We start from the raw sequence: 12,696 nt of genomic DNA on the forward strand, positions 1-12,696 counted from the left end.
GGGTAACTGGGTCAAAGGCCCAGAGTCTTGGTCTGGAGCCAGTTCAGGTGAGTGGTAGGATTTGTCCATGGTAATATATTTCTGCAGGCAGCTTATGTCTGGGGCTGTTTGTACAGCAGAGGGAATGGTCACAATGACTAGGACACAGTGTGGTAGGATGGGAGGTGGAAGCTGAGGGTTGGGGAGCAGACAGTCTCCTGTGGTGGGTATTAAGGGTCAAGGGATACAGGGCACTGGTGGCCTCGATCAGTGGGACCTGGATGGTGAGGGGCTCCAGAGACACAATGTTAGAGTGAACGGTCACTGAGAAGCTCAGCAGAAATGGGAGGGTGGATGGGACCATGAACTGGTGAGGCAGGAACAGAATGGGAAGCATGTGGTGGGCCAACTTGAGGGGTGAATCTCAACGTCTTCCAAAATAACGGCAACATTCCTGTTTAATTTCGAAAGGGTTTCACACAGAGTGAGAGGGGGTTTCATTTGGTGGGAGTGCAGGGTTTCAACTTGGATTCCCTGATCATCTGAAGGGACTACGTATTAATCAGGAGCCCAGAGGGTGGAGGAAGCTGCAACATAACCAGCAACTCAACACAATGCAGTCTCACATTCTGACAAGTTTCCATGAATTAGTGGAGGAAGAGCACTTTGTGGCTTGATTGCTATCTTCTGATGTCTCAGTTATGTAATAAGCAATTCTGTTTGTTTGTAGCGAACAGGACCCTGCATTTGCAATGTGTGTCTCTTTTCAGCAATATACAAGTTATATAATTTTACCTGACTGTGCGTTAGTATCCTGAGGCTTCTAATGGTCTCCACAACCTTCCAGATGGACCAGGGGGCGATTTTGTCAGTCACCTCAGTTTTATTGAGGCAAGTTACTTCCTGATGTTGGTTACATCATTACCTGGCAAAGGGCCCATCTGGGCCTTGGGGTGGTAATTGAACCACTGATTTATTTGATATGAGTTTTTCTCAAGTGATGCTCAACATTGGTGAGGTGCAAAAGGTAGAAATGATCACAAGGTTTGCTTGGTTGGACTTCTCGCGAGATATGATGGATTAAGTCTTTTTGTTGCAGTTGCTTTGTATTGATTGTTGGGAAGGTCGCTCAAGGCTGGCTGGAAAGATTATGATTACCCACATGGAGTGTTACTGGAGTAAGATGTAATAAGAGTAGGTATTCCATTTAATACTTCATTGCCAGTCAAGAATCATAACCATTTGAGGCTAGAACAAGGAGGCACTGTTTAAGAATGAAGGGACATGCCTTTGAGATGGAGGTGAAGAAAATTTGTTTTCTCTCTTGAGTCTTTGCATTGGACTTCCCCAGACAGTCATTGGATGTTTTTTAAAGGCAAAGATAACTCCGAGGTCAGTCGATAGATGCTTGATGAGGCCTCAATTAGATCAGTCATGGTCTTTATTGAATGGCAGAGCATAATTGAGGGGCTGATTGGTCTGTTCATTTTTGCCGTACTACCACACCCATGACCAATGGTACTATGCCCTGAGGGGCCCCTCTTGTGGTCCAGTGGTCGTGTCCCTAGCCTTGGCCCAGGATGCCTGGGTTCAAATCCCACCTGCTCCAGAGGTTAAATTAAAACTAGTCTTCATTGAATGCAGTGCAAAGGAATAATTTGAAAATGCAGGTCAATGTTCTTAGCCACTTAATAATGCATAGGACAGGAAATAGCTCAGTGTAAATGAATACTTTGCATTTCCTAATTTGGATTACTTTAATTTTAAACTATCAGTTAATGGTCATTTTATGAACCGTCTAATCATAACGTCATGGAGGTTTTTCCTTCCAATTCTGGACATATGCTGCTCCTGAGGGCTGATTTTTACCCAGTCTCATGTTCCTTTCATTCTGAACCCTTCAGTCAGCAACCATTTATTTTATTTGTGAATGTTCAAATCGCATCGAACACCACTTCATGGCAAATCACTGATTTGCTATAAATTTCCCTCTAATCTCTCCCTTAATGTGGTTTTCCTGACCTCCCACTCGCCTGTTAAATCTCTGTCCTTTATATATTCCCTCAATATTCTCAAACTCAATGAAAGAAACCCAAGCTGTACAGGATTTCTAATCCCTCTCTGCTGATACCTTCCTGACTTGGTTGCACTCCATCTGACCTTACAGCAAGATGCCACAGTGTTCCCAAGGTTTCCTACTCCTTTTGTCTTTGACATTTCCATTTGAGAGTTCTGGGAATATAACTGATTCATTCTTAGCAGCTAAGCTTGCATGAACCGAAGCAAATGGGTATTTGATGTTGAACGTGTTGTTTGCAGGGTGGATGCATCACCGTATTCGAACAGACCCTGGCAGAAAACACCCTGATCATTGGAGCAGTTGGCATTGGTGTAGCTTGTCTTCAGGTGAGTCCCCTTGTCATTCTTGGGATGTCACTGGCAGTAGTTCTTTCACTGAGTGCATTGAGGTGAGGATGGTGATACTGAGAGGAAAGACTGGAGTTCCAATCCACCATGTTTGTGTATTATCTCCATCACCTGTTCTGGTCAAACATTCCTGCAGTGGGTATGTGCCCACACTGCAGTCCCAGCCTAATACCCTTGTGATTGGGGTGTGCCCACACTGCAGACCCAGCCTGATACCCCTGTGATGGGGGTGAGCCCACACTGCAGACCCAGCCTGATTCCCCTGTGATGGGGGTGAGCCCACACTGCAGACCCAGCCTGATTCCCCTGTGATGGGGGTGAGCCCACACTGCAGACCCAGCCTGATTCCCCTGTGATGGGGGTGAGCCCACATTGCAGACCCAGCCTGATACCCCTGTGATGGGGGTGTGCCCACACTGCAGACCCAGCCTGATACCCCTGTGATGGGGGTGTGCCCACACTGTAGACCCAGCCTGATACCCCTGTGATGGGGGTGTGCCCACACTGCAGTCCCAGACTGATACCCCTGTGGTTGGGGTATGCCCACACTGTAGACCCAGCCTGATACCCCTGTGGTTGGGGTATGCCCACACTGCAGACCCAGCCTGATACCCCTGTGGTTGGGGTATGCCCACACTGCAGACCCAGACTGATACCCCTGTGATGGGGGTGTGCCCACACTGTAGACCCAGCCTGATACCCCTGTGATGGGGGTGTGTCTACACTGCAGACCCAGCCTGATACCCCTGTGATGGGGGTGTGCCCACACTGCAGACCCAGCCTGATACCCCTGTGATGGGGGTGTGCCCACACTGCAGACCCAGCCTGATTCCCCTGTGATGGGGGTGAGCCCACACTGCAGACCCAGCCTGATACCCCTGTGGTTGGGAGTGTGCCCACACTGCAGACCCAGCCTGATACCCCTGTGGTTGGAGTGTGTCTTCACTGCAGACCCAGCCTGATACCCCTGTGATGGGGGTGAGCCCACACTGCAGATCCACCCTGATACCCATGGGATGGGTGTGTGCCCACACTGCAGACCCAGACTGATACCCCTGTGATGGCCTCCTTTGGTGCCAGAATAAATTCAATGTCTGAGCCTCCACTGCAGTTCAAGGGCTGCATTGAAGTGGGTAACCCAACAAAGTATCAATCTCCAGTCAATTGAGCTCCTTCATCAGCTGGGTGATAGCAATGATAAGTGACCCAGTAAATAACTTTCAGATTGTAATGCACTTGAGCTGGTGTGGTTCAGGCAGGTTTCAGTTTTGGATGTTTACCTGATATGTTATTTAATATGCTGGGCACTGGTTACATTTCTAAGCTGCGTGCTGTAACTACGGAGGTTGTTAAGTGGTTAATGTCTAAAGCTGTGTTTCTTTGTCTTGCAGCTGATTGGGGCGGTCATGACAGCTTGTTTCATCTGTGCACTCATCAGAGAACAGGAAGAGGAGGAGTACTCTCAGACCTGATTGGCCAGTCACTAGCCTATGGTTGTTTGCTTGCTTTGAACCCAAAGTTGCTCTCAATCCCCTTCTCACGGCTTCTCTGACCCCGGACCTCCTGTCCCCATATCATTGCTGTTGAGTTGCAGTTGTTTGATTTCCACGGCCAACTTGAAGTTGATATTTTCTATTCTTTGAACATGTCCCCATTAGAACGAAGTGAATCTCTTCCATGATGTAGAGATAAACATATGTTTAATGACCCCCATCCTGGTATTTCTGTCCTTTTGATCTCACTCAGAGCCAGCAGGCTATGGTGGAACTGTATAAAATGCTGGTTAGGCCACAGTTGTAGTAGAGTCCTATAGCAGGGAAACAGACCCTTTGGACCAACCAGTCCACGTTGACCATGTTCCCAAACTAGACTAGTCCCACCTGCCTGCCCTTCTCACATATCCCTCCCAAACCTTCCTATTCATGAATGTACCCAAACGTCTTTTAAACATTGTAACTGTACCCATGTCCACCACTTCCTCGGGAAGTTCATTCCACACATGAACCATTCTGTTTAAAAGCTCTGGTCACCACATTACAGGAGGGATGCATCTACGCAATAGAGGGTGCACAGGAGATTTACCTGGGTACTGCCCGGGATTGGAGAGTCTGGCGGGGGGGGGGGGGGCGGAAATAAGTGTGTGAGGCCAGGTAGACCAAGTGACGTCTCCACTAACAATGTGAAGGTGGGGAGGGAACAGTACAAGCAGGATGGGGAGGGAGGGGGAGAATGAGGAGCTCAGTGAGGGCAGCTGGAAGATGGGGAATGGGGAGATGAGAAGGAAACCAGGATGGGAAGATGAAAGGAAGTCAATAGGAATGAGTGGGCATGAGGTCAGGGGAAAGATGTGAGGAGAGGGAAGATGAACAGAGAGGGAGATGAGGAGATGGTGAGCCTTGGGGAGAGGGAAGATGCAGGAAGAGATGAGAGGATGGGTAATCTGAGGGAAGGGGACATGACAGATGGAGGTTATGTGGGGGAGAGAAGATGTGGAGGGGAGAGATGAAGCAAAAGGGAGATGTGGAGTCAGGGAGAGATGGAGGGAGAGTTCAGGAGTTGGAGTTATAGGTGGGAGGTGAGGGAAGCAGAAATATCGATGGAGCTGGAGGAAGAGATGAGGGAATGGGGTGATAAGAGGGGTAGCAGATGAGAGGAAGGGACATAAGGGATGAAGGAATATGGGAAGACGGGAGAAAAAAGATGAGGGGAGACAGAAATGAGGAAAGCAGGGAGCTGAGGAGAATGGGTGATGGGGGCTGGAGTTAGTGTTGGGGTGGCATTGAGAGGAGGGGAGAGACTGAGGGAAAAGGAAAAGGTGGAGAAGTGCCTTTTTCCAATAAGGAAATTTCTGATCAGACTGTTAATAATCTCTGTGAAAAGCTGGAGTATTTTAAACAAAATGCACTCCTACCCACCCCCGCCAAACTTTTATTTCAGTCAACCCATGCTTAAAACCGGAGAGAAAATAGAAAAGCCTGTTTGATTTGAGATGAAGTTCTTTTTTTGACTTTGACAGGATCACCACAGAACAGTGCAAACTGAGATTGTGGTGATATCAGTGGAGTTCCCTTTGCACACTCTGGCTCTATGTCCCAGTGTGTAGGAACGCAGCACCGGCTTCACGTGCTGTTCTCACAGATGAACGCAAGCACGGGTCAGTATCACCTCCAAGTCCAAGTTATCGTTTGGACAGTCACTGAACAAAATCATCTCAAGGTTTGGAGATTAAAAGTGAAATGAGTGAATTACTTCAATCCGTTTTGGCTCAGCCCCAGTACGTATTGATCGCAGATACTGGAGGAAAGCTGGGAGGTGGACAGCATGACCTTTGATCCATGACCCATGGCCACCATTGGCCCTACCACTGATTAATATTGGTTATATGTCCATGCACGACCTGCTACATTAACCATATGCAATACTGTATTCGTGTGGCAGCTGTGAATGATGCATGTTGTTCAGTGATGGTCCAAAAATACAGCCAAACATCAGGGAAACCCCCCAGTGCAGAACAAATGTTCCCTGTTTTCTGTCTTAATCAAACAGTTCTGTCAATGCTCTCAGTGCAATTGTAATTTTCCACCACATGCTTCACATCTTGGATGGCTTTCTGAAGAGGATCCTCGTCATACGAGTGAGTTTACCTTAACCCTCTCCACATTAACTATTGCTGGTACTCCAACCTCTCTACAGTACCCAATCCAGACTGCTCACCCTCTGGAGAGTGACCAATCATGGCTGTTGTAGCATGGGGTAATGATGAAGCACTGGGAACCAGTGGAAAGCTTTCTCAAGAAGCCAACATAGGCAAGATGGGCTGAATGGTCACTTTCTGTGCTGTATAATAGATGGTTCCTGCCTTAAACACTGTCTCAGTGTGGTGTACTGAGGGAGTGCTGCACTCTCAGAGGGTCAGTAATGAAGGAGTGCAGCATTGTCAGAGGGTCAGTGCTGAGGGAGTGCTGCACTGTCCGAGGGTCAGTACTGAGGGAGTGATCGACTGTCCGAGGGTCAGTGCTGAGGGAGTGATGCACCATCAGAGGGTCAGTACTGAAGGAGGGCTGCACTGTCAGAGGGTCAGTACTGAGAGAGGGCCGCACTATCAAAGGGTCACTGCTGAGGGAGTGCTGCAGCGTTAGAGGTTCAGTACTGAGGGAGTAGTGCACTGTTAAAAGGTCAGTACTGAGGGAGTGCTGCATTTTCAGAGGGTCAGTACTGAGGGAGTGCTGCAGCATCAGAGGGTCAGTACTGAGGGAGTGCCGCATTGTCAGAGGGTCAGTACTGAGGAGGTGCTGCATTGTCAGAGGGTCAGTACTGAGGAGGTGCTGCATTGTCAAAAGTTCAGTACTGAGGGAGTGCCGCACTGTCAGAGGATCAGTACTGAGAGAGTGTCGCACTGTCAGAGGATCAGTACTGAGAGAGTGTCGCACTGTCAGAGGGTCAGTGTTGAGGGAATGCTACATTGTCAGAGGATTGGTACTGAGGGAGTAGTACACTGTTGGAGGCCAGTGCTGAAGGAGTGCCGCGCTGTTAGAGGGTCAGTGCTAAAGTAGTGCCGCACTGTCAGAGGGTCAGTGCTGAGGGAGTGGTGCACTGAGGGAGGGTTGGTATTGAGGCAGCATTGCATTGTTATTCAGCACAAATAACTTCGGGAAGGTGATGGCCTAGTGGTATTATTGCTGCACTGTTAATCTAGAGAGCCAGGGGATGTTCTGGGGGACTAGGGTTGAATCCTGCCATGGCAGATTGTGGAATTCAAATTCCACAAAACATCAGGATTTAAGAGGCTAACAATGACCAGGAATCCATTGCCAGTTGTCGGGAAAAACCCATCTGGTTCACTCATGCCTACATGTGACTCCAGACCCACAGCAATGTGTTTGATTATTAAGTGCCCTCTGGGCTATTGGGGATGGTCAATAAATGCTGGCCTAGCCAGTGGTGGCCACATCCCTTGAAAGAATGAATAAAAACAAGTGAAATGTGTGTGAGGTTGCTTTGTGCAACTTTAATGATTTTTAGATTACATCATTGAGCAGTCTGGAATATGTAATTGACTATCAATGTTTCAGGATGTCCAAGTACTCAAAGATGAAACATGTGTTTTTGTCCTGGTTTCGAGACTGAGAATTTAATTCCTTTCAGTCACGTTGTTAAACCAGCAGATCCCCTGTTTTGATTCAGAATTTCATTGAGTTACCATTACAGAACCAGGCTAGTCTTTGATCTGAAGTCACATGACACCACCAGACAAAGGGGCAGTAACTCCTGAAATGCTGTGATTTCAAATAAACCTGTTGGACTATAACCTGGTGTCTTCTGGCTTCTGACTTTGTCCACCCAGTCCAACACTAGCACCATCAATCTCTGATCTTTCCATGGGCATTGATGGAGTTTGTTGGCTTTCCATTATTGCCATTGAACTGAGGGGAATTAAGGCCATGTTTGTGTGGGCCAGGAGTTACATGTAGCCTCGAACATATTTACTTCTCTATAGGCCATGAATGAACACGATGGGCTTTTAACAACAATCAGTGATAGCTTTGTGGTCGCCATCGCTTACATGAGCTTTCAATTCTAGATTTATTCATTGAATTCAAATTCCACCAGCTGCTATATGAGCCAACATTCCCAGAGTGGCATTTGATTTACAGCTCAGTGACAATCACCGCTATACCATAAACACCCTCTATTGTGGTGCAGCTGCTGTTTATACCGCACCATCATTGCAGCCTCCCACGCTACTCTAATCTCACTCCATTCATCTATCCCCTTATTCTTTTCCACTCTGTGTGGTTCTGCGGTATCCCTTTATCTGTAACTATGTTACTCACCTCAAACACTTGCTGCAGTAGTGAATTCCTCATTCTGGGTTCTGGCTACCCCACCCCCTATTGACCAGCATGGTATTTAGCTTTCTATAGTAAAGGATTTCTACCGTGTCAGTCGCATATTGCATATGTAAGTTTAGTGCTTCTGCTCTTATTTTACAGATTTGGGGAGTTACGTTTCATTTGCGGTTTTTACAGAAGATCAAAAATGACCAGCGCTGACCATCTATCTCCTTCACTTTGACTGTATACTCATTGCTGAGAAGTTCCTTCAGACCAAGTTAAAAGTTATTGAAGCGTTATATCGACGTGTGAGAATGCTGAGACAATATAATTTATAAATCATTTATAAACCAACCTGCTTTGCTGACCTTGTGTGCTGCTGTACCCCTGGCTAAACCTTCGCTTTAATGAAGATATTGCCAGATGGCTTTGGTTAAAATTTAACCTGAGATCCAGTCTTGCTAAGGATCTGACTGCATCAGATAGAACCTGTATGCTCACTTATTGATTTCAATACAAATGTGAAAGAGAATGTGTGTAAAGAGTTAATTTCACATATTGAAATTGCCGTTAATCTCATCTCTGGACTGATTTCCTTTTTAACTCCCTCATGGGATATGGGTTTCACTGGCTGGGCCCACATTTATTGCCCATCCCTAATTTCTCTTGTGAAGGTAGTGGTGAGCTGCCTTCTTGAACCACTGCAGTCTATGGTAGACCCATAATGCCCACAGGAGGGAATTCCAGGATTTTGACACCATGAATAAACAGTGATATATTTCCAGTTCGGAATGGTTAGTGATTTGGAGGTGAACTTCCCAGTAGTGGTGTTCCCATGTATATACTGTCCTTGTCCTTCTAGAAGGAAGTTGTTGTGGGTTTGGAAGGTGCTATCTAAGGAGTGATGGTGAATTTCTGTAATACACCTTGCTGATTGTATGCTCTGCTGCTACTGAACGTCGGAGGTGGAGGGAGTGGAGGCTTGTGGATGGAGTGCCAATTAAATGGGTTGCTTTGTCCTGGCTGGTGTCAAGCTTCTTGAGTGTTGTTGGAGCTGCACCCATCCAGGCAATTGGGGAGTATTCCATCACACGCCTGACTTGTGCCTTGTAGATGAGGGACAGGTTTTGGGGAGTCTAGAGGTAAGTTACTTTGATTGATCAGATCTATTGTCATGTATATTTATTACAAATACAGTGAAAAGCGTTGTTTCATGTCGCCACTCTCCAGCGCCATCTTGAAACACAGAAAACAAACCAAAAACATGGAATATAAAGCCAGAAAAATAAGACAATAAAGTTTATCTTGTAGTCTTACCTCAATAAGGTGAAGTGGTCTTTGGAACAGCTCCTGCTTCTCTTACCCCTGGATCTGGCCTCCTCCACCCTGATGCCTCCAGTCCCTGCTGCTAAAACCAATGACAGTAGCGCAGAAACCACGCTTCACTCCAACTGCAGCAGGAACAAAGAGTCGCCACTCTCCGGCTCCGTCTCACCTCCGCTACGATAAGTTCACACTGGGCCAACTTCTTTAATGCAGCCGATGCCGTAGAGTCCAGCATTGGAACCAAACTCATCCCCATTGCCACTCCCACCACCAGGTGCCCAAGCCTAGCTTCCAACCTGAAGCCTCAGCTCAGCCTGCGGGTCTAGACCAGAGGATTAAGCCCGGGACCTGTTCCTCACGTCTCCAGTTGCTGTATTCCTAGCATCTGACCTTCTCTTGTATCCAATGTGTTTATGTGGCAAGTTCAGTTGAGTTTCTGGTTAATGGTAACTCCAAGGATGTTGATACTAGGGGATTCAGATCAGTTCAAGTCCTGTTCACTGCTTTGAGCAATTGATGATTAATTCTTCAGTACTAACTGCGTCAGCCATTATGTGAACTCACTCACTCACAGGATTGTCTCGCTGATGTTTTTGATTTGATGTCAGTTATTCAGAACTTAAGAAATTGTCACGAGTCTAGTCCATTTGGTCCTTTGAACCTGCTGCAGCATACAAAGAGGTAATTGCTCATCTGCGACCTCAACTTAACCTTTCCAAGCTGTTCCCTTGATTTCCTTAGAGTCCAAAGATCTGACAACTTCTGTCTTGTACCTTAAACTAGAGGGAGTGCAATGAAGCTTCACCAGGTTATTTCCGACCTGTGAATAGAGGAAGCATACATTTGCTAGAGTTTAGAAGAATGAGAGGTGATCTCATTTAAATGTTCACGGTCTTCTCAGGAATAGGTGGTGAGGAAATGTTTTCCTTGCTCAGGAAGTCTATAATGCAAGGTCACAGTCTCAGAGTATGGGGCAGGCCATTTAGGATTGAGATGAGAAGGAATTTCTTTGGAGCTTCCACAGGTCTCTGGGTTGCAGAATTCCATCAAATCAGCCCCTTCTGAGTGAATAAATTCCTCCTCATCACATTGCACTCCCAAGTGAGACCTTCCAAAATGTTCTGTATTATTGCCATGATGTGGAGGTCCCAGTATTGGACTGAGGTGGACCAAATTAAAAATCACACAACGCCAGGTTGTAGTCCAACAGGTTTATTTGGAAATACAAGCTTTTGGAGCACTGCTCCTTTGTCAGGTAGCTGGTAGGGCAGAATTTATTGTAGAGGATCAAAATGTCATACAACTATTGTGATGTAATGAACAAACCTAGACTGCCATTAATGAATCAAAACCTGCAACCCATTTTAAGTAATTAAAGACTTTAACAGTCTGATGAAGGAGCAGCGCTCCAAAACCTTGTACTTCCAAATAAATCTGTTGGACTGGAAGGATGTTGTGAAACTTGAAAGGGTTCAGAAAAGACTTACAAGGATGTTGCCAGGGTTGGTGGATTTGAGCTACAGGGAAAGGCTAAATATGCTGGGGCTGTTTTCCCTGGAGCGTTGGAGGCTGAAGGGTGACCTTATAGAGGTTTATAAAATCATGAGGGGCATGGATAGGATAAATAGACAAAGTATTTTCCCTGGGGTGGGGTGGTCCAGAACTATAGAGGGCATAGGTTTAGAGTGAGAGGGGAAAGATATAAAAGTGACCAAGGAGGCAACTTTTTCAAGCATAAGGTGGTGCATGTATGGAATGAGCTGCCAGAGGAAGTGGTGGAGGCTGGTACAATTACAACATTTAAAAGGCATCTGGATGAGTATATGAATAGGAAGGGTTTAGAGGGATATGGGCCAAATGCTGGCAAATCCGACTAGATAAGGTTGGGATATCTGCTTGGCATAGATGAGTTGGACCGAAGGGTCTATTTCCGTGCTGTACATCTCTATGACTCCACGACTGTACCTTGGGTTTGTGTGATTTTTAACTTTAACTGTATAATTGCAGTAAGAACATTTGACCAGGAGGTGGAGGCAGTTACCTCTTCCAGAATTAAAGTGTACATTTGCAAGATTTAGATATTATTAATCTACGTGTTCAGAGATGTTGTGACACACTGTTGAACTGGGGTAGGCGGGGGGGGGAGCTTGAACCTAGAACTCCTGGCTCAGGGGTAAGGACACTACCATTGCACTACAAGAATTGATTTATGCTTATTAATTACAGAACTGCTGCATACTGTGTATATTTATCCCTCAATCTGTTGCACCCACTGATCTAATTAAACATGCAACAATGTCACACCTTTTAAGAGATGTCTATTCCTGAGAACATGTGTTAAACTATAACTAAATTAAGCAAAGATTTGCTTGTGAGGAATAGCTAAACTGTACCAAAGATTATTTTAGAAAGGATTTGTGCTTTCACTTCTAAGTTCCATTTCAAATATTTCAATTTTGTTTTAGTTTATTAGCTGTCATGTTCTGGTCCCAGCAGTTGGTAATATTGAACAAGTCATGTGTAGGTTAGGTGGATTAGCCATGGGAAATGTAGAGTTACAGGGATTGGGAAGGGGGATGAGTCTGAGCGGAATGCCCTTCTGAGAGTTCTGTGTGAACTTGTTCAGAATGGCCTGTTTCCACGCTGTAGCGTTCTGTGTGATCCATGAAGTCAGAGCTCAGTGAAACCTGCTTGATAGATCATAAGTTTTATTCTTGAAGTTTGTGAATACAGTGTTGGTTAATCACTGATCAGGTTCACTTGAGGCTGTCAATATACTTTTAACACAAAATGTTTAGAAAGCAAAAAAAAACTGTGACAATTTAGAAAGACCTTCACATAAGCAGAAAATTAAAGGTTCATCCCTCTTCCCCTTTACAGCCACTCAGTTCCAGTGAAGTTGCACGTCTGTCTTCACTTTAAGATTTCTTACTCAACTGACTTTTCCAGCTCTGAGGGCTTGAACTCGTTACACAGTTTGAACTATTTGCACAAACTCCCACAGCTCAGAGGCTTCACAAAGAAGCGTTCTCATCTGCCGATATGAAGCTATTCTTCTGAACTGAAATATGATTCTAGTCTATGAACACCTGGCTTTCAGCAGGAGTAAACATTTCATCCATACCCTCTG

At 45.9% G+C, this 12,696-nt stretch overlaps 1 protein-coding gene across 5 annotated transcripts in view; it reads left to right on the forward strand.

Annotated features, from left to right (window-relative positions):
• The window catches only part of tspan11 (tetraspanin 11), a 79,076-nt gene extending 70,262 nt beyond the window's left edge, over nucleotides 1-8,814 (forward strand). For 3 of the 5 annotated variants that reach the window (XM_072551771.1, XM_072551772.1, XM_072551773.1), the window contains 3 exons: nucleotides 2,299-2,385; nucleotides 3,798-6,040; nucleotides 8,400-8,814. In XM_072551771.1, coding sequence (XP_072407872.1) covers nucleotides 2,299-2,385; nucleotides 3,798-3,878 — 168 coding nt within the window. In that variant the 3' untranslated portion in view covers nucleotides 3,879-6,040; nucleotides 8,400-8,814. The remainder of the gene's footprint in view (nucleotides 1-2,298; nucleotides 2,386-3,797; nucleotides 6,041-8,399) is intronic. The other 2 variants (XM_072551770.1, XM_072551769.1) reach the window with 2 other exon arrangements.
• Nucleotides 8,815-12,696: the final 3,882 nt, after the last annotated feature.

Source organism: Chiloscyllium punctatum, chromosome 32, assembly GCF_047496795.1.
Source record: "Chiloscyllium punctatum isolate Juve2018m chromosome 32, sChiPun1.3, whole genome shotgun sequence".
In the NCBI taxonomy this organism is placed as follows: Eukaryota; Metazoa; Chordata; class Chondrichthyes; order Orectolobiformes; family Hemiscylliidae; genus Chiloscyllium; species Chiloscyllium punctatum.